At 36.2% G+C, this 23,186-nt stretch overlaps 1 protein-coding gene across 2 annotated transcripts in view; it reads left to right on the top strand.

The window, feature by feature from the left end:
• STK3 (serine/threonine kinase 3) overlaps positions 1–23,186 on the top strand; it is a 271,227-nt gene that overhangs the window by 186,800 nt on the left and 61,241 nt on the right. The window contains exons 9-11 of one of the 2 annotated variants that reach the window (XM_055303437.1): positions 1,493–1,685; positions 14,975–15,150; positions 19,800–19,959. In XM_055303437.1, coding sequence (XP_055159412.1) covers positions 1,493–1,685; positions 14,975–15,150; positions 19,800–19,937 — 507 coding nt within the window. In that variant the 3' untranslated portion in view covers positions 19,938–19,959. The remainder of the gene's footprint in view (positions 1–1,492; positions 1,686–14,974; positions 15,151–19,799; positions 19,960–23,186) is intronic. The other variant, XM_055303436.1, reaches the window with a different exon arrangement.

The raw sequence follows: 23,186 nt of genomic DNA, 5'->3' as shown, positions 1-23,186 counted from the left end.
GTTTGTCTCCCTTTCTGATTTTGCCTTGTTTTATTTTTCCCTCCCTTCCCCTCTGATACTCTGTTTTTTTTCTTAAATTCCACATGAGTGAGATCATATGATAATCGTCTCTCTGATTGAATTATTTTGCTTAGTATAATACCATCTAGTTTCATCCACGTTGTTGCAAATGGCAAGATTTCTTTTTTTGACACCTAAGTAGTATTCTATTATATATATAATAATTATACACACACACACCCCACCATCTTCTTTATCCATTCATTTGTCAGTGGACATCTGGGCTCTTTCCATAGTTTGGCTATTGTGGATATTGCTGCTATAAACATTGGGGTGCAGGTACTCATTTGGATCACTGCATTTTTATTTTTAGGGTAAATACCTAATAGTTTGATTCCTGGGTCGTAGGATAGCTCCATTTTCAACTTTTTGAGGAACATCCATACTGTTTTCCAGAGTGGCTGCACCAACTTGCATTCCCACCAAGAGGGAACGCTTGTACGTTCCCCTATCTTCATATCCTTGCCAACATTTCCTGACTGTCGTTTCCTGACTTGTTAATTTTAGCCATTCTGACTAGTGTAAGGTGGTATCTCATTGGGGTTTTGATTTATATTTCTCTGATGCCAAGTGATGTAGAGCATTTTTTCATGTGTCTTTTGGCCATTTGTATGTCTTCTTTGGAGAAATGTCTGTTTATGTCTTCTGCCCATTTCTTGATTGTTAATCCTTATTTTAAAAAACAACTAGCAACCTTCCATTTCATCAAACAATTTCTGTTGCTTGAACTTTAATTATCTAGAACTTTAGGTTATTTGGGATAACTTTGGCTCTTATGATAACACTCGTGTGTGTCTTTATATTAATGTTAGTAGTTATAATAATATTTTTCATTATTAAAAGTAAAATGTTCTTAAATTATTATAAAACATTTATATAAATATTAGAAGGAGTATGGGCAAAAGGGTGAAAGGGAGTTGGAGCTATAGGTTTTCAGTTATGTAATAAATATTTCATGGAGGGTCACCTGGGTCGCTCAGTGGTTGAGCATCTGCCTTTGGCTTAGGTCGTGATCCCAGGATCCTGGGGTGAAGCCCTGCATTGGGCTCGCTGTGGGAAGCCTGCTTCTCCCTCTGCCTGTGTCCCTGCCTCTCTCTCCATGTGTCTCTCATGAATAAATAAATAAAATCTTTAAAAAATAATAAATAAATAAGTCAGTCAGTCAGTCATGAAGATGAAAGATGTAGGATAGAGAATATAGACAATGGTATTTATAATAGTATTATATGGTGACAGATGGTAGCTACATTTGTGGTAAGCATAGCATAATATAGAGAAATGTTGGATCACTATTTCACCTGAAACTAATGTAACATTGTATGTCAACTGTACGTCAGTAAAAAAAGGATAATATACTTGTCATGTTGTTAAGGATTAAGAAATCCAGCTGCCTTAGAAAAGTCTTCCTTCATTGCAGTATTTGTGCTTGCAGGATGAAGATGAGCTGGATTCCCACACCATGGTGAAGACTAGCTCAGAGAGTGTGGGCACGATGAAGGCCACGAGCACGATGAGTGAAGGAGCCCAGACCATGATTGAACATAATAGCACAATGTTAGAGTCTGACCTGGGGACCATGGTTATAAACAGTGAAGATGAAGAAGAAGAAGATGGAACTATGAAAAGTATGTGGTTTTTCCCTTTGAGTATTAATTTTCTATTTTAAAAGCACATTTCTATCAAAACCAGGATAGTTCTTATATTTTACAGCCAGTTGTGTAAAATTTTGTTTTTGGGCATGATTTAACAGTAAAAAAAAAAGTATGGGATAAATACATTTTAAAAAATGTAATACAGTACATCTTTAACTTAGGTTATGGAACTTTTTTCTGTTAAAAGATGCTAGCCCATAACTTAACTTAATTTGGAAAGTATTTTAGAGATAAAAAGATAGCATTCCTAACATTTACTTTTCTAATAAGAAAGTGAACATGAAAATCTGTTTCAGTAAATACAACATAATATTATTTCATGTTGTCTAAATTATCATTTAAGCCACATTGGTAGGGGGTGCAAGCTAAGAGAAGAAATAGGGGATTGTTTTGGAAAAGAAGAAGCACTGGAAAGAAGGATCAAGAGACAGGGATACTCATGCAGAAAATTTGGTTCAGTGCATATTTACTACCGCCTGTCTTGTGTGTGGCGCAGTACCAGATGTGCTGCAGGGGCTAGAATGATGATTAAGACGTTCTCTCTCATTTGTTGCTTACAGAATAATGAAGATAGAGATACTTTCACAGACCAGCATTCCTTTTTTGTGTATATATAGCTTTTAAGATTGCACTTAATAAGGTAGGGCATTGTGATTTCACAGTTCTAGGCAAAAGCAAATTAATTATCTCCTGACACCTCCTGCCCTACTTCTTCCCACTCCTACCATGGTCACATGTGGTCAGCGTCAAAGTCTAAGCAGGAGGCTGTTTTCCACTACACAGAACTGCTTCTAAATGGCACAGAAGCAGTAATACATGATTTCTTGCATTATAAAGCCTAGAAAGTTATAAATATTCAGGGATTTGCTGCTATTATAAAATGGAAATAGGCAACAGTTTCCTCTGTGACATTTCTGTTTTCTTTTTGCTACTCCCCCCCCCCATGAGGCTGCTTAGTAAGTCTCACATCGTGGCTTCAATCCATTTGTTCACTGCTCTTGCTTTCTTTACATTTCCTAGTACATACAGCACATTATGGTTGTATACTTTGAAAGGGAGGGCCATGCAGCACAAAATGGGAGCAGATTGCCATATAGTTATTCCTAGGTGGGAACTGGGAAAGGGATATGAATTTGTTTTTAATATCCCACAACTGCTGAGTTTCCTGAGCCTTTACCCTGGAAAGCAACCTGAAACTTGTATTCCTAGCTAGGCTTCTGACTACAGTAGGCATTCTGCATCTGTAATATGCTTACCCACCTGTATTAGATGATCTCAGAGCCTCCAAAGCCATGTTAGGGTATAAGTTATGTGCCCTGTAAATTAAAAAGACTCTATAAGACAGTTTATAACATATTATCCATTAGCATGTAGCTTCACTTTTCTACAGCTGATAAAATTCTTTTAGTCAAACTGTATAATTCTTAGCAGACCAGTTAGATGACCCTTGAGTGCTTTGTTTTATCTTCTAGAGAGCTACTGAGCTCCCTACAAAACTACATAAACAACCTTTTCTATGCAGTCACATAGTTGAACATTAAATACAAGCAGTGATTCTTAAAAACTAGTTTTTATGCAGTCTAATTCATGTTGGATTATATTTCAAGGAAGAGATATATGATGGTGATTTATCAGACATCATATTTTTAAATTACAGTGCAGATTTCCACATATTTTTTGTAGTGAGTTTTACTTTTGACAGCCACAGAAATCATTCAATATATGTTATAATTTTGTGTCCTAAGTATGATATTTTTTGGCCTCAGAGATTTTACTGAAAGCTTTTTTTTTAAAACTATTTTATTTATTTATTCATGAGAGACACAGAGACATGGGTAGAAGGAGAAGCAGTCCTCCTCCCGATGCAGGATTCGATCCCAGAATCCCAGGATCATGGCCTGAGCCAAAGGCAGACACTCAACCACTGAGCCACCCAGGCTCCCCTGAAAACTCATTTTTAAGTTGAGCAAATAGTGGCTTATACATTTGCAGTTGTCTATGTACTTTAGCAAATTTTAAGTCCCATGAGCCAACTCTACATGTATTTTAAGTATCTGCAATTTAGACATCATTGTATAATGTGGGACTTAATGTGTTCCCCAAAATCTAATCAAGTGTTGTTAGTGTAACCCGCAGGATTTGTCACTATAGTATAATAGTTTTTCATGATCTAAATCTTCTTTAAAACTTCTTACATTAGTTGATATGAGTTCTCAGATTATGTCACACCAAGCCACATTTGCTAATGTGTTCTTGGCATTTTTGTTCCCCCTCAAATAATAGCAATATATTATTTTTAATTTTCTAAAATCTTTACAATGTTGTATGCTGAAGATCCTGATTTCCATAACCTTTTCCATTGGAGTCTCAAATGAGTTATCATATTCTTGTCAGTTTAAATTATGTTTGCATGTTCTTTTATACCTTTATTCATGAAGCTAGAAATTATGGACCTGTTTTCCTTACTTCTGAAAAGTGTGGTGATATGACTCTAGGAAGCAAAATTATTAAAAAGACCTTTTGAAGGGAAGCAAAGAAAAGTAACGAAATACTTAAAATTTGATCTGTTTTTTTTTAAAAAGTGGGCATAAGGGTATGTCCCCAGAAGAACTCTCCAAACTTGTTTTCAGCAGTGATGGCACCCACTTGCATCCCCCTAGGGCTTCCTCAGAGCTTCTGCATGGCAAGCCAGGTCTTTCAGTCTGGCACCAGCCAGTATTTACAAATGAATGTCTCCATTCTTTTATATTGTGCTTTATCCAGTTGGAATTATGAATGTTCGACAGTAGGTATAAGCAGGTTGCTGATTCTTTGGCTAATTCATATTCATCTTCGTAGGCTTGGTTAAGGGGTTGCTTCCCATACTGACCCAGGTTGGGGATATTAGCCCCTCCCATAGACTGCCACCTCACTTCATGGTGTTACTCTGAACAGCAGTTGTCACACTATGTTGTCATTGCTTGTTGCTGTGTGATGATTACCTCTCTGCTCCCCACTGTATTCCCAATGCTCAGTGCAACATCCTGCACGCTAGAATAAGTTCACTAAATATTTCCTGACCAAATGATGTGGTATAGTGAAAATGAAAACACCATGGGACTTAAAGTCAGACCACATTTAATTGTGTTCATCTTTTCTGAGCTTATATGATGTATATTTGTTTCTCTTTTGTGTGTGTGAGTGTGGATTAGTTTAGGTAAATACATAAAACACCTAGCAGAGTAGGTCATCAGTAAGGGTTAATCTCCATCTGCTCAGCCTGTGAGTTTGGCCTTCCAGCAGCTTGGAAAGCTGGAGCATCTGGAGAGCCCGTCCCTGCTTCTCACACAGTGAGGGAGGCCTGGTCTTCCTGGGACTGCACATAATCCAGCCAGTGTGCTCAGTGGCTCTGTCCTTTTCATTTTGAAGGCAAATTCTTGCTCCCACCTTCCCCAACCTCCTCCCAGACCTTGCTCCATTTCTAGTTATTCAGTAAGATAGCCAGAGGGGATTCTATAGAGAATAATGACCTCCAAAATGAACAGAGTAACACAGACATAAATGTGAATGATTTGAATGGCAAGATGAGGAAATGGTAATGGAGCACTCAGTTGACCTCGTATCTCCTAAGGAGGAGTGTGACCGATAATGTGTGTTGAGATAACTTGTAAGTGGGAGAACTATATTACACTGTTTGTGAAATTTGATGTCTTTTTGAGAAAAATGGGGAAAAGTATCACAGAAGCATGAAAGAGTAAATTTAAATTTTATTATTATTATTTTTTACTTTCAGAAAAGAAAAATGGGTGGATTTATCAAATTATAAGCTATCATTGGTGGAGGGTCTGGCATGGGCCAACACTGTGCTCAGGACTTTGCATACATGATCTCTTTGCCCCTTCACAAGGACCTTGTAGAGTGGCATTGTTACTACCATTTGTCCCTAAGGAAACTGAGACTTGGCAGTGTGAATTGACTTGTCCAAGGTCTCATAGCAAGTAACTGGTAGAACCAGTATACAGACCCAGGTTTGGCCCCCCAATCATATCATTATTCATGGGCTGGTGAACTTGACATCCTTCTTGGGCAGGAGTCTAGAACATCTGTGAATCCTTTAGAAAAGGAGGCCTGGATCATTGTAACTCTGCATAGGTTGCTGGGAACAAATCATATCAGAATAATATAATTTCCTTTTTTGGAAAGGAAATTGCTAAACTTCTAGGCTAGAAGAAGCCCTGGGTTTGGATATTGTGTTTTAGGATTTTGGAAAAGTATCTGACAAGGTCTCTTTAAGATATCCTTGTAGTAGTATGAAGTGGCTGATAGTCTGTTATAAGGGCTGAATGGTTCTACCTGAATAGGCTTGTATCAGGGTTTATTGGAGGAAACAAACTGTTCCGGGTGTTTTAAACATAAAGAGATTTAAGTCAGAGATGTGAATATTAACAAAATCAGTGGAAAGATTGGAGGAGAGGGCTATGTCGACTAGGCTTCCCGGGATGACTCCTGTATCACAGAAGTGACCCGGTATGGAACCTACTACTGCTGCTGTAGTCAGGAAGACAGTGAATCTGGAGGCAGCCCTGGCCTCTGGAGTTCAGTAGTACTGATTGAACTCAGTCCCTGTTGTTCTACAGGGATTCAAACATTATCAGTGCTACTGCACGTGGGAGGCTGGTAGCTGGATGCTGGCATGCTGCTATGAGACCCTCATATCTTCATAACCACACTGGCCAGAGACTCATGGCCTCTGCCTCACTTCTTGCTTTCCTACTCATGAAAAAGCATGCTTATTCAGGATAAGGTGCAGGGAGATTCTGGGAAATGCAGTGTTTGCTCTCCAGGGGCAATACAGTGGTTACTAAATTTCGTTCAACCATAGTGTTAAATCATAAATTGTCAACGAGAAGGTTTCTCATTGTATGCTGTAGGGCTTAGACCTCAGCCCCGGCTATGCTCAACATTTTTTACAGAAACTTGGATGAAGCTATAGAATCAAAGTCTGTTAAAATTGGCAAATGTCACAAAGTGGAGCCAAATAAAAATCCATTCTAAGACACAATCATGATCTTCAGAGATCCCCACAGGCTGGAGCAGTGGACTTGATTTACAAGATAAACCCTGATCCTGGGTCTGGGTAACTAACTTCACAAGTGTACATCAGAGCAGTATCCCCTCAGACATGTTGGTTCTGCAGGCCCGAGGAGGGCCTGGGCATCTCTAAAAAATAAATCAAAAAATCAAAACAATGAAACTATACAAATACTTCTGAAGTGTGGCTAGAACTGAAAACCATTTTTTTAGAATAAAGAAATTAACAGCTTCACTCTGCTCTCAGGGCCTAGGATTTACCTGGGGTATTCGCACAGTAGAGCATATTGAGTAGAGAATGGGCCAGATGTAAAGTAAAGTGGAGGCCATGTTGTATTAAGAATGGGTGGAGGAGGGGCACCTGGGTGGCTCAGTTGGTTACGTGTCCAACTCTTGATCTCAGCTCAGTCCTTGATCTCACGATGGTGAGTTTAAGCCCTGCATTGGACTCCACGTTGGCTTTAGAGTCTACTTTAAAAAAAAAAAAAAAAGGAACAGGTAGAGGAATAACTTGTCATGTTTCGGTTTTATTTTTTTTAATAAATTAATTTTTATTGGTGTTCAATTTACCAACATACAGAATAACACCCAGTGCTCATCCTGTCAAGTGCCCCCCTCAATGCCCGTCACCCATTCACCCCCACCCCCCACCCTCCTCCCCTTCCACCACCCCTAGTTCGTTTCCCAGAGTTAGGAGTCTTTATGTTCTGTCTCCCTTTTTTTTTTTTTTTTTTAAATCTTCTTTTTTTAATTTTTTTTATTTATTTATGATAGTCATCATACACACAGAGAGAGAGAGAGACAGAGGCAGAGACATAGGCAGAGGGAGAAGCAGGCTCCATGCACCGGGAGCCTGACATGGGATTCGATCCCGGGTCTCCAGGATCACGCCCTGGGCCAAAGGCAGGCGCCAAACCGCTGCGCCACCCAGGGATCCCTGTTCTGTCTCCCTTTCTGATATTTCCCACACATTTCTTCTCCCTTCCCTTATATTCCCTTTCACTATTATTCATATTCCCCAAATAGGTTTTATATTGTTTATATTAACCTTTCATAACCTGTTTATCAATGATTAAATATAGGGTCAAGTAATTATAATTGAATACATATTTTTAAAATGTCATCTTCTCATATACCTGTAATACATAGTGATTTTTAAAATATATCCTAGTTTATTGTTTCATGTTGGACAGTACATTTATGTAGTTGCACTTAATTACTAAGAGAAAAAAGATGAAGTTCTGCTTTAGATTTTTAGAAGTTTATCCTGGAAATAGATTCTAGGTTGATTTTAAAAGGATTTAGGAGAGATACCAAGGAGGAGAGACTGACCTTTGGATATTCCCTCTTCTTCATTCATGTAATGTCCCTGGACGAAGTTATAAGTGAGAGATCATCTGCTCTAAGCAACTTCCATGTCCCATTCTTTGCTTAGTAACATCTCTCTAAGGTCTGGTTCAAATCCTTTTCTTCCTTCTTCCTCCCAAAACCTGTTTTAGGAAAGCATCAGATATGTAGTTATAAAGTGATTAATAATGTTTTATATTCGTGAGGTTTTTTTTCCCAAAAATTACAAGGCTTTGGGCCAAAGGAATAAATCACTAAGGATGGAATTTGATTGCCAGGAAACAATTAACCAGTGTAGCAGAGTGTGTAGGGGAAATCCTGTTGCCACATCAGAGATCTTACCATTCTTCCATGAAAAACTGCTGCATGCATCTTTAACTGATAAGATTGATCTTGCCCATGATGTAATAAAGGTGACAACAGTAAACTACAGCTCCCAGTTGCAGCTGGGTGCAAATACCTATAGTAATACTGGGCAGTTAGCATCCCCTGGTTTTCCTTTACAGAGGTACAAACAATCTAGCTAACGTGTGGCTAGAGTGGTTTGGAGTTGCCTGTGGGTACTGAATATGTTCTGCTCTTATGTGTGCTCTTGGTCTGTGGAATTTTTAATATTGTGTGACCCAGCTTGGGCCTGTTGGTGCGGATATTTTGGTCATAGGATACCTCTTTTACTAGCAAAAGCACAGATAGGCATGTAAATAGAAGCATTCCTTGTGCAAATGAAAATCCGTCTTTCTTGTAAAGGCCTTTGAAGAAAGGGTTTCCATAGACACATAGTGGCCATTACAATGGTCATTACTCACACAGGAAATCATCTCTTTTATTTAACTAAAATTCTTGGGCTTCAATTTATCTGTTTCCCTTTATTCTGTCCTCATTGAAGATGGAAAACAGCTGGTCACTATTTTCTGTGGAAGAATCCTTCATATATACTTGGATATTTACTAAATTGTATCCTCAGACTTTTTCTGGCTGAACAGTTTCAGTCCCTTTAACCTTTGTGCAGGTATTATTTTCTAAGCTTTTAAACTTTATGAATAGCCTCTGGATCTTCTCCATGTTGTCTGTATCCTCCTTTGTTTTAAAATAGTCTGATGAAGTTAAGAAAGAGCTGATGTCAGTAGCTTCTGTATTAACATCCTGGTTTTTATATGTATTCACCATACTCTTGGCAACAAATTAAAGGACAGATTTCCAAGATCATTAATCAGGTGGAACACCCACATCTTAAAATATTTTTAGAACAAATTAGGTAATATTCATAAATCCCTTTGATCTCAAAATATCTTATGCTAAAGTTGTGATTAATTGTTGTTTCATTCCCTAACTTCTGTCTTTGTTATGCTCATGTTGAGAAATTAAAAATTAAACAAATTACATTTTGTTCAAGTGTTTTGGAAATTCCTTTCTATGTTTAAATTTCCCTGAAGGCATTTTGCCTGTTTGGAAGACATGTGCAAATTATGAAAGTTAATAGCTAATTGTAGGTAGACTGGCATATTTGCTCAAGGTATTATATTCATACAATTTAGTTTCCTTGTGCATATTCTGGGGAATGTGTGAAGGAGAAGGAAAACAAATTTTTTCTTTAAAATTTCACATGCACAAAGGGATCAAGTGGTGATTTTTAAATTCTTTATTGCTAAGGAATTTTTAGTTCCACAGCAAGTAGTTGAAGGAATTGGGGCCAAATTTGAGGAACAAGGTCATTTGAGACATTAAATTTATTATAAAAATACAAATATATTGTTATAAGCGAGGGTCAGAATTCAGCTGTAACTGGAGAAATTGTTGTCAATTTAATGTGATTATTCTTTCTGTGTTTAAAAAAAGTATTTGCCATAGCAACCATAATCACATAAGACAGAGCTTGCAACCTCAAGACGTGCTGCTTCACTCTTCTTTTTTTTTATTTTATTTTACTTTATTTTATTTTATTTATGAGAGACAGAGAGAGAGAGAGAGAGGCAGAGACACAGGCAGAGGGAGAAGCAGGCTCCATGCAGGGAGCCCGACGTGGGACTCAATCCCGGGTCTCCAGGATCACGCCCTGGGCTGAAGGCGGCGCTAAACCGCTGAGCCACCCGGGCTGCCCTGCTTCACTCTTCTGTTGAAGGACCTACTATTTCTTTTTTCCTTTTTTAAAAAATAAATTGTGAGCCAGGAACATCATCTTGTCTGTCCCACACTTCTGTGAACATGCATCTCCTTGGAGACTCCACTGCACCCTGTGGGCATGTGTTTGGCATTCCTAAGTAGTTAAACATCACTAGGCAATTACAGCTGCCCCCCAACCCATTACTTTTAAAACAAACCTGACCTGTTTTTGTCCTTAGAACTTTTTAAAAATTGTCCTTAAAATTTTCTTCACATATAACAAAGATATGTTCTAAATGTTAATACTGTTTAAACAATGGAAAACTATAAGCACATACATTTGAATAAAAAATATGTATCAGCATATCTTGTTATAAGTCGTTCAAAAAGAAAAATCTAATGGAATAGTTGCCTTCTTTTATTTAAGTTGATTTTTAGACTTCTGTTAACTCTCTGTGAGAATGTTTATTTCTAACTTAGGAATGGGTCATTTTCCAAAATTTTGAGTGTGGAATCCAACAGGCATTTTACCATAGGTTTTTTAAAGACACTTAAAACTATGATGTATCTGAAATGCAGTGAAAATTAATCCACTGTGTAGAATAGTAGATTTCAAGTTTCAAATTGGGGTATTCCTATAGTAAAACTGAAGATTGCTGCTCCTACCACTTCCTGCATCCTCTACTTGGGAATAGAAAAGTATCAGGGTCTAAATTTGGTGATATGTAACAAAATGGGATTAATTTCTTTTCTCATTTAACAAGAAATCCAGAAACAAGAGTGTCCTGCATTGATAGAGTTATTTCATGCTATCATTAGAGATCCTTCTGTTGATACCATTTTGAGGTCCTGCTGCTTGTCCTGCTGCTTACAGAATAACTGCTAGATCTTTAGCCATCAAGTCTGCATTCCAGGTGGGAGGAAAGAGCAAGAAGAAAAAGGGTGGAGTAGAACCTGTATCAAGAAAATAGCGCTTTCCTAGAAACCTTCATGTTTTGTATCATTAGCCAGAATTGTGTTACCTGGCCATCCCTCTCCTTAAGGAAGGAAGGATCTGTAGATATTAGGTAGGCAGATTTTTCCCTTGGAAACACTGGGACACTATTATTGGCTCACATGACTTGGGATAAAGCTCCTGATTAAGATAGGGTTAGAACCAGCACAGGATCATTGGGATAGAAGTATAGTTATGAAGGTTTTTATAAAAGATTTAAGTTTTCCCCCACATTTTTCTCTGTATTGGAAAAACAACTTTGGAGATTTTATTTTTCTCCTCCCCTTGCCTGTGCATGTTGGTGCTCTTAAAATGTGAGCCATATTTGAATATTCACTCTATAAATATTAGTTTCCAAGATTAACCTTGTATTTACTCAGATACAAAGATCTGAATCAAGAGTCACTGATATATCAAGAAATCCCTGACTGTTTCAGTGCAGCACCAAGACATTGGTGAAAATTTTGGGATGAAGAGTATCATTGCTCCTGGTTGAGGAGAAAACAAGGAAGGCTAGCTAGAGTCTCTGTGCTGAAGTGAGTGCTGCCTCGAAAGGAAAGGACTAAGAGCAGCGTGAGCCTGGCCTGGTTGGGGGAGCAGGGAGGAGCAGAGGTCAGGGAGTATCCTTTTCCTCAGTGGACTAGTGGTGTCATAATTTTTTTTTTTCTCAAAGCACCTACATATACAAGATGTATTTTTAAAAGCATGCTATCTAGAGGTTTGTTTCAATGAAACATTTTCTGTATTTGTCAAATGCAGTTAGTAATTGTGATATTCATGGATTTCTTACTTTCCCAGGAATTAGTTTCCAGTGAAATCATTTTTACTCACTCTGATTCTGGTTTTGCTATATAAACATTGATAACCTTCTCTTGCATCAAATGTCAGAGTTTTGAGATCTTTCTGCATGTGACCCATCTTAAGACTCACTAGTTAAAATAAGAACTTAGAACACAAATAAATAATCCTGTTACAAAATTACTCTTAAAAGAAAAAAGAAAAGAGTATTGAGCAAAGAAAGGTTTCATTTGAGGGATTATTTTTCTCCCCCTCCATCATTTGATTTACTCAGTTATTTTATAGAAAATCTATTGAAAAAAAAAAGAAAATCTATTGAGCTACACTTGTAATATTTTATTTTTGTTCTCATGAAAGGGGCACAGGTGGAGAATAATTGGGATTAAATTCCTGGATTTATTTTGGAATAAAAGGTTGTCATAGGAACCAAATTTCAATTCAGAAGACTGAGAAAGATGTCTTGTAATTATGAGGCCCAGAGATGAATGGAGAATTCGTAAAATCTGTTGAAAATGTTAATGGAATATATATGTCCCATCCAAATGTCAGTAACTTAGCCTTGTCAGATTAATTAACTTCCTTTTTTAACAGTAGGAGATTTTAGAGAAGAAAGTTGAATAAAATACTGTAAACACAAGGTCTTTCTATTACATGTATTGATCATAAGCTATTATAACTTTTCTCCTATATTTTGTTCATTTTTAACCTACCACTGACGTCTCTTCTGACAGGGAATCTCAAGGCAACTTTGGCTGTTACCATGATACACTGTCCCTAAGGAGTTCTTTTTTCATGAATTTTGTATTTGAGATATGAGAGTGTTCTAAGTCCTTAAAGTTTACTATGAATGTTGATGTTTTATCCTAATTTTGATGGACTGCCTCAGTATCTTTTCAGGGGGTACCATTTGGGTCCCAGATGTCTTGTCACACTTATTTTCAAGCCTTCTAAAGCCTGAGCAGCTCTAATTGGAGGATGAGTGTTTAGATAAACAGTTTTTTGTTTCTGTTTTTCCACTAACATGCATACTCTGAATATCAGATTCCTTCTGACATTACTGAGACAGATCATTCTAAGAACTGTAGTAGTCACAATAATTTCTCAAATTTATTATTGCCAATACACAGTTGCTAGTAATGCAATACTAGCAGCCTCTACTAATTCAAAAGTAATGATGTTGAAAAGCCACATACCATCCCATTAGCTCTTCCTCATGCCATTGATGTTGAACATCTGGGTGGATAATCAAAAACACTCACTGACGATCATAGTTATCTTATTAGTGAAATTATTTGGGTAAAGGATTTGGGTTTCCTGCATTAGGAAACTTACAATTTAATGAAAAGGTAAACTCAGAAACGTATATAAAAAGCATAATTCATAGGCTGAAAATAAAAAACATAAGCATTACTTCTACTAATAGTTATTCTTATTTGCTTACATTGTATCATAGTGACTCACTTGATCAGGGATTAAGTTCAACTGTCAAAACACTCATGCAAAAAAATGAAAAAGGCCTCTGCGTAGGTATTAAAAAATAAGATCACTTGTAAATAAAGATCTGCAGATGTATAAAGAAAAATTTGTTTAACTTAAAAGAAAAGTTATCTTAAAAACATTTAATCAACAGGATCTTGAGCTATCTGTACAACCCATGTTCATTGCAGCATTATTCACAATAGTCAACAGATGGAAGCAAGTCAGGTGTTCATTGCCAGATGTATGGATAAACAAAATGTAACATATACATATAATGGAATATTGTTTAGCTTAAAAAGGAAGGGAATTTTAACACATGCTACAACATGGATGAACCTTAAGGACATTGAGCTTTAGAACTGAACTTTGGCTTTAGAACTTACAGGTTTGAGGGATCCCTGGGTGGCGCAGCGGTTTGGCACCTGCCTTTGGCCCAGGGCGCGATCCTGGAGACCCGGGATCGAATCCCACGTCGGGCTCCCGGTGCATGGAGCCTGCTTCTCCCTCTGCCTATGTCTCTGCCTCTCTCTCTGTGTGTGTGTGGCTATCATAAATAAAGAAAGAAAGAAAGAACTTACAGGTTTGAGGTAACACTAACTCACCTCAGGTAGAGTCATTCAATAGTAAGCAGCAGGAAAGTCAGAGATAGAACTTAGAAGAGAGCTTTAGAAATAAAAAATTGGTTTTCTGACTTTAAATATGGCAGAACTTTAGAAATAGAACTTAGAAGCAAGGTCTAGGCTGAAGTGAGAGTTAGGAGTCAGATATAAATATGGCAGGCAAAGCCATGGGAGTCCAGGATGAGGTGGAATCAGCTAGAGAGACTAGAAGGAAGTCGTCTAAGACAAACCTGGGTAAGTCCTTATAACTTCTTTAGCTTGAGGGTGCACAATGACAATAACAATACAAGCTTAAATGCTTAAAACTAAACACTTAGGTTTTAAAATTTTACTTCATTTGACAAATTTCAAATATAATTGAAATGATTTTTAATAAAATTATGATAGTCTTGCCAAAATTATTTTTTTTTAAAGATTTTATTTATTTATCCATGAGAGACACAGAGAGAGATAGGCAGAGACATAGGCAGAGGGAGAAGTAGGCTCCCTGCAGGGAACTGGATGTGAGACTATCCCAGGACTCCCGGATCACACCCTGAGCCAAAGGCAGATAGATGCTCAAGCACTGAGCCACCCAGGCATCCCATCTTGCCAAAATTCTTAAAGATTTCTACAATCTAAGAATATTGTGGATCTCTGCCTAATTAATCATTAGTTGAATTTTTATGTGGCCTGGATATTTTTGCTTTTTCACTATCTTGTTTTACTTTGTTCTTCATTAAATTGACAGTGTTAGCCTTGAATATGACCAGTGCAAATGTATTATATTGCTGAATTAAAAAAAAAAGTACCTCAATAAAAGCTTCTTTTAATTTAAGAATTTATACCCTCCCTGTGTTCTTTGTTTACCTAAGGAAACGCAACTTCACCACAAGTACAAAGACCATCTTTCATGGACTACTTCGATAAACAGGACTTCAAGAATAAGAGTCATGAAAACTGTAATCAGAACATGCATGAACCCTTCCCTATGTCCAAAAATGTTTTTCCTGATAACTGGAAAGTTCCTCAAGATGGAGACTTTGACTTTGTAAGTACATTTTAATTCTTCCACTTGTGTTTTATTATCCTTTTTCATTTTACCATCACATTGAGCAGCATAGTTTGTATGTTTGTATTAAATTTAGACTGCATATTAATATTCAACATGTAGCTATATATGTGGATATGAGAATGATAAGACCATAGTTTACTTGTAGATAGGCACTTGCAGAAAAATGTAAATAATTGCTTATATCAGAGCCTAAATTTAGAGGAAATGTCTAGGACCCTTTAAAATGACAACCATGTCAAAAAATGTTTTTAATAATGCAAATATGAGATACTTCTGACAGTTAATTCAGTTTCCAAAATAAGTGATGCAAAGCTATTTGTGACATAGACTGAGAAATTTACCTCAACTTTGAAAGTTAATTGAATTAGTTTCTACTTGATTAAGTGTTATGCCACTTGGTTTGTCAGAAATAATAGTCCTATTGAATATCTAGTTAGCATATAAATTTCAATATAAAACTATGCCTTATTGCTTGTTATATTTTCTCTTTATTTCTTCTGCTCTACTCCTTGTTACTCATTTATTTTAAAGAATGCATATAATACAGGTAAACTGTTTTAAAGCAACTATTTCCACATCTCACGGGAGTAAATTCTCAAATGAGTTCTTTAATGGAGTAAAAGTTTTTATGAAGTAAATTTTTGCTATAGCATGTTTTAAATAATGTTACTTTTACATATTGTTTTGTAAGATTTTTTTCCACATAAAATAACGACAATCCTTTATAGCTATATATTAATAAGTACATTTATGTATGAGTAAATAGAATTTTAGATATATGTATATCTTTAAATTTTTTAAGTAATATTAAGCCATTTTGCTTAATCAACAGGCCTCTAAATTTTAGTTTTGGGATTATAAATATTTTTAATGTTAATAAGTACTTTTCTCCTAAATATTGTGATTATTTGTATTTTTAAATAATCAGATACTAAAGTTTCAAAATCTGTCCCCAATGTAGTTAGTACAAATTGCTAGCAAATATTAGCGATGGCACAAGTTTGCCTGAAAACATTAATTATAATATCTACTTATTTTTGTTTTTTCTATTTTAAAGTTAGACATTAGTAAATAAAACCTGTATTTCTATAGTTCTGATAAGATATCATTTTAAGCTGTCTACTTTTTAAAAAATCATAAACTATTTAGAATGCTAACATTCAAGCTTTAAATCATTCATGAACATGATGAATTATGTAGAGTGTTTAGCATCAAAGAATTCTGTCTTGTCTTAGAATTCTGTCTTGTCTTAGTTGGAATAAGTCTTAGCCTCTGGGAAATAGTTTGAAATGAGCTGCAAAGTAATGAATAAGTTACCTTGATGAAGAAATAGCAAATAAAAGGATTTAATTCTGTTTTAGTTAGTCTTTGCCACCACCTCCAAAACTTAGTGGCTTAAAATAGCAACTATGTGTTCACAATTTTGTGGGTAAGCATTTTGACTAAGTTCAACTGAGTGGTTCTTTTGCTGGTCTCACCTCCAGTCTCTCAAGTGGCTGTAATTATCTAGCAACTTGACTGGATCTGAATGATCTTTCTAAAATTCTCAGTCTTGTGTCCCTGGCAGTGGTGCCCACACTAGGCTAGGCCATATGATGCTATCAGGCAAGACTGGCATTTTTATCTGGCAGTAGCAGCCTACCAAGAGGATGGCAGCAGATGTTGTAAGGCCTCTTCAGACCTATACCTGGAACCTGCACAGTGTCCATTAATAATAGCATCAAAAAAGAATGAATACTTAGGAATAATCTTAATCAAGCAGATAAAATACTTATACACTGAAAACTACAAAACATTGCTGAAAGAAATTAAAGATACCAATACATGGAAAGATATTTCATGCTCATGGATTACAAGATTTAATATTGTTAAGGTGTCAGTGTTGTCCAAAGCAATCTACAGAATCAGTGTAATCTCTGTCAAAATCCCAGTGACGTTTTTTTTCAGAAATAGAAAAATCCATTCTAAAGTTAATGTGGAATTTCAAGGACTCAGATAGTCAATACAGTCTTGAAAAAGAGAAATGAAGTTAGAATTAGAAGTCTCATACTTAACTGATTTCAAAACTTACTACAAAGCTACAGTAATGAAAACAAGAGACATATAGTCCAATGGAGTAGAATAGAGAGCCCAGAAGTAAACTGTCCCGTATATGGTCAAATGATTTTTGATGAGGGTACCAAGACCATTCAATGGAGAAAGAACAGTCTTGTCAACTTAGGATGCCGAGAAAACTGAATAGTCACATGCAGAAGAGGGAGGTTGGGCCCTTACCTTACATCATGTACACAAATTAACTCAAAATAAATCAAAGATCCAAACATAAGAACTAAAACTATAAAACTTAGAAGAAAAATAGAGAATCTTTATGACATTGGATTTCGTGGTGATTTCTTGGATATAACCCCAAAAGCACAGGAAACAACACCACCAACAAAGATAAATTAAGCTGTATTAAAATGTTTGTGTACCTAGGAACACTATCAACAGAGTGAAAAAGCAATCCATGGAATAGGAGAAAGCATTTGCAAATCACATATGTGATAAAGGGGTTAACATTCAGGGTATATAAAGACTCCTACAACTCAACAGTAAAACAAAAAACAACCAAGTTAAATGAGCAAAGGACTCAAATATTTTTCCAAAGAAAATACACAAGTGGCTGACAAATAAAGACACGCTATCACTAGTCATTAGGGAAATGCAAATCAAAACCATAATAAGATACCACTTCACACTCAGCAAGATGAATATTATATAAACATATATAGAAAGAGAGAGCAAATAAGTGTTGGTGAGAATATGGAGAAAGTGGAGTCCTTCCTTATGTACTGCAGGGGGGGAATGTAAAATGGTTCACCTGCTGTAGAAAATAAAATGGCTTTCCTCAGAAAAATCCAACATGGAATTACCATGTGATCCAGCCATTTCACTTCTGAGTATATAACCCAAAGAAGTGAAAGCAGGACCTTGAACAGAGATTTGTGCATTCATGTCCATAGCAACATTATTCATAATAGTCAAAAGGTGGAAACAAACCAAGTGTCCTTTGATGGATGAATAGATAAACAAAATGTGCTATATACATATGATAGGATATTATTCAGCCTGAAAAGGAAGGAAATTCTGACTAATGTTGTAACATTGAAGATACTATGCTAAAATAGTCACAAAAAGACAAATACTGTGTGATTTCACTTATATGAGTTACCTGGAGTAGTCAAATTCATAGAAACAGAGAATTGGAATAGTGGTTGCCAGGGGCTGGGAGTGAGGGAAAGTAGGGAGTTACTGTGTTTAACAGAGTTTCAGTTTTGCAAAGTGAAAGAAGTTCTGGGGATGGACAGTGGTGATGTTTGCACAACAGTATGAGTGTACCTAATGCCACTGAACTGTACACTTAAAAATGGTCAGAATGGTGAATTTTAAGGTATACATATTTCACCACACTAAAATAAATAAGGGGAGAATTCTCATAGTGTCATTTTTGCCATATTCTGTTAAGTTAAAATATGTCACAAGGCCATCCAGATTCAAGAGATTTGGAAATAGATTTTACCTCACAATGGGGAGAACAGCAGAGTCACATTGTAGAGAGCTCTGTGGAATGAAAGGATTTGTTGTAATCATCTTTGCAAACATCCTACTAGAAATTGTCATAATTAAAATGCAACAGAAATTAGAATATTGAATTTGGAACTGGAGGCCATTTGTGATTCTGGTAAGGACCATTTCAGTTACCTTGCTTTTTATTTTTTTTTTATTTTTTTTATTTTTATTTTTTTTTAGTTACCTTTTTAATTTTCACGCACAGCTTTCTTTCTTTTTTTTTTTTTTTTTTTTTTTTTTTTTTAGACACGCACAGCTTTCAACTGTCTCTCTTAGGCTCATTCTAGTTTTGTGAATTAGAACATTAATTTTTCCAGTGGCCCATTCCTATAAGTAAACTTTTGGTAACATCATCAGCTATCATAGATTTTAGAGTCTTTCTATCTGAAAATTCCAAAATTTGTTAGAAAACATTAATCAAATTTAACAAATGTCCTACTCTTTGCTTTGAATTGTGCTGGGCACTATAGGTAAATAAATTTATGAAGTTAAGTTCTTTGGAATGATATGATAAATAAAGTGGAAAGGTAGGTCTGGCTCAGATGGTTGAAGCCTTATATGGAAGATTTTAAAGTCTAAATTTTTTATTTCCTGGATAATAGAAAAAAACACTGAAGGTTTTTAAGTTGGAGAGTGACATGATGAACATATTCTATAATGTTAATTTCGATGGTAGCATGCAGGATTGATTGATAGGAAAAGACTAGAGGTGAGGGAAATAAGACATTAGAAAGGATTAAAAAACAGAAATAGCTGACTTACTAGATTAAAGAATACAATTTTGGTTAAGTGAGAACTGGATAGTAGAAGGTGAAAATTAGAGAGAGAGAGAGAGAGAGAGAGAGAGAGAGAAAATGTCCTTAGAGTAGGAAAGAGACTTCAAGAGGCATGACCAGATCCAGTTTTTGCAGAATTACTTCTTTTCTGATATATACAGGGCATACATATAGCCTTAAAAGAGAAGTGGGAGGGGGCAGGCAATGACAGAGTTACTAGAGCAGTTCTTTCTTCTCCAGCATTTCCTCATCTGTCAGCTGGAACTGCTCGACCTTCTCATCACTTTGAGGAAAGTGGAAAATATTGTCATAGCTACTGATGGGAATGTAAATGGGAATAAAAAGGAGATGAGTAAAAGAAGGATGACCAGGGGATGAACAAAGAATTGCCAAGAGTCTGGTGAGTGTGGTAAAAGACAAAGAAGAGCGTACAGAGGCTACAGGAGTAGGAAGGCAGCACAGGCGGGACAAAGTGGAAGGGGTCGGATGGGATGCTTTGCTTACAAAGTAGGGAAATGGACTGGAAGCAGAGACAGATTTCCACTGACAACACCAGCTGGTAATGATAAGGGAAATCTGGTCTTATTCATCCCATCATACATTAGATATAGAATGTTAAAAATGTGACTCATCAAAATATAAAGTGTGCTAAGGTTTATGTGTTTATCTTCCCTCTTTATGATGTGTCTCAAGGCTACCTTCCAAAAGAACTGGACTTTTATATGATTCCTCTGTCTATTAAGCAGAAGTTGCGTAAAACAACCCAAGGTTGTTTTGACCATATTTCCAGCACATAGAAGGCTTAGCTCCTTTTGCATTGAGGAAAATAGGTTTCGGAAAGAAAAATCAAAGAGAACACTCCATTGTCTTTTGTAGTATTCAGGATAGATTCCTAAAGGACAAACTTATTCAGAGAGGTACTTGCTAGACAGATATGCAGAGTAGGTAGGAAGCATTGTTTATCTTAAAGCCTCTATGCAACGTAATTTGTATATTTTATTTAAGCATTTGTCCTTTGGATTTTCCTGTGAACTCTTGTTTCATGTTAATGTTCTGGATGTAATGAGGTGATAGTATTAATTTATGATTTAACCAATTTGGAGGTAATATAAAGAGAGGACAAAATATATTCAGGCTAATTAAACCAGTTATTTTAATTATCCTAAAAAATTCTGTTTATAAAGAGTGTGCCTATGAAGATTCCTAAAACAAATGTAAAAGGCAAATCTGTTTATTATAGCACTAGTCTGATGTTTCAGTTTTTGTTAGAATTATTTCCAAACAGCCTTAGCATCCAGATTGTTTAGTGTTAAATAGAGAGCCTGTAGATCATGTTTTGCAGAAATTACAGTATCATACTTAAATAGATATATTTTGAGTAACATAAAGATCTTGGAATAAGAACAAAAACTTTAAAACCATCTGTTAACCTACTATATTGGTTCCAATCTTTAAAAAAAGAAAAAAATTGGATTGACAATAATTACTAGTGTAAGAGGGATTAGGTAAATCAGCCATTTTTTGGTCTTTAACTCAGATTGAAATGTAAATTAACCTTTCTTGATTGCTATGATTCTTAAATATTTATTCAACTTGTGTTGCTCTTTTGAGCTATCATCCAGAGCAACTAGAAAAAAAGTCTCAATAATAGTAGCAGAGGAGGGGATCCCTGGGTGGCTCAGGGGTTTGGCGTCTGCCTTTGGTCCAGGGCGCGATCCTGGAGTCCCGGGATCGAGTCCCGCGTCGGGCTCCTGGCATGGAACCCGCTTCTCCCTCCTCCTGTGTCTCTGTGTCTATCATGAATAAATAAATAAATAAATCTTTAAAAAAAAATAGTAGCAGAGGAGAAAATCCAAGTGTAAATTTGCTTTAGACTTTCCTATGTGTTTTTACACTGATCCCTTAATTGGCAAGTCTGTATGATTCCAGGGAAGCAAATAAGCAAACAAACACCTCACTACTGCAAAACATAGAAAACAGCAAACCCAGAGAAAGTGCTCCTGGAGTCACCATGTGCATTTTAGGAATCGTCCTTTGTTCTGGAGAAATATTCTTTCTCAGGATCTTTTCACCTTCCTACAGCAGTCGGCCTTAATGCAGGGTAATCAAGTGGAGACAGTGGTGGAATATAAAATCCGTGTAGACACTTGTAGCAACACCAGCCCTTTGGAAAGTCATCAGCGACCCAGGCCCTGTCAAAGGTCTGGAGGTGAAAACTGAAGCCAGCGGCATCACCAGTTTTGACCAAAGTAGTAGTCTTGTCATCTGCTTTATCTTTTCAAAGAGATGTTGGCTAGAAGTTTCCCTTGTAGTATACCCCTTAGTCAAAGAACTTCTTGTTCTCTTCAGTCCCTAGTTATGTGGACTGAGGAAACCACTTCAGTTGAATGAGGTATTTAAGCATATTGTCATCGATTAGCTTTGCATTAATTAAGTGATTATTGTCAAGTATTTCCAGATGTTTGCAAGAGTATTAACAAAGTATGAAAAGATAACTGTAGATACTGCAGATTTATTTCTTCTGGGGCAAAGAAGAAATAAACACAGACTTTCAAGTGTTTTAGTGAATAGCCCTGGATAAGAGTTTATGATTACAGGTGTACATGTGGCACTGAACCTGAGTATATGTGGCACATTGTGCTTTCACTATGCACTCCTTCCTTGTAGAGCCAACAGGAAATTAAAATTAATGAGAAGCCTGTACTTTGAAATACTTGCAGAATTCTTGACTATTTCAGTCCTTTGCCAGCTCACGAAATCTGTGCTGGCAGTCATATCCAACAGATGGTGTGGTGTGTGCACAGTTATAGCATGTGATTTTCTAGGTCCATGTAGAATTTTTGTAAGATTTTGACTATCAGTATACTGAGGCATTTAAGATAGTCATAACCTTTTTTTTTTTTTGGAAGGAGAGTAGCCTTCTTGAAAGATATGTGTTTTATATACAGGTAGGAATAAAATAGTAATAGTTAATCACTGGGCAAATAAACTGAATTTAATTGATTCTATAGTAGCTAAAGTCAACAAAAACTTTAATGTCTCTGAACTGCTACATTGGTTCTTCAATATAACTTAATGCATTTGGCCACCTTAGGTAAAATGGGCATTTTGCTTCCTTATTCCCAAATATGCTGTTTAAAACTTCCATAATTTCAGAAAATGTTATTTAGTGATTGTATCCGGGCAAGGTCTACTGGAACATTAAGCTAATTCTGCTTATTTAGATAATTAATACCTTAAGTTAAAACCGACTATATCATCATTTCCTTTACAAATTAAAGTGAGCAGGCCTGTACTTATTGGATTAATTAAGATAGAAAGCACAGGTGCACCATGTGGTTTCTTGTCATCGTGTTGGAATTTATTAAGATGTTTAAAGCACATGGCAAAAAGAGAAATGGCTTACCAAGAAGAGTTCTAACAAGCATAAACTTTCCTCATAGTAATTTGTTCTTTTAAAAATGTCATTTACTTAGAGGATTGTGTTGAAAAATTGGCTACTTTACATTTTAAAACAAAGATATGATACTCCAAGCATATGTTATAGCTAATGCTAATGTCTGAGGAAGTTAATTTGACTATGTGGGCTTTTTGTTCATAACCCCATTTTGAATGTTTGGTCAATAA

Source organism: Nyctereutes procyonoides, unplaced genomic scaffold, assembly GCF_905146905.1.
Source record: "Nyctereutes procyonoides isolate TBG_1078 unplaced genomic scaffold, NYPRO_anot_genome, whole genome shotgun sequence".
Lineage (NCBI taxonomy): Eukaryota > Metazoa > Chordata > Mammalia > Carnivora > Canidae > Nyctereutes > Nyctereutes procyonoides.
Note: the sequence above shows the minus strand (reverse complement) of the source record. Positions and strands in the feature narration are given on the sequence as shown.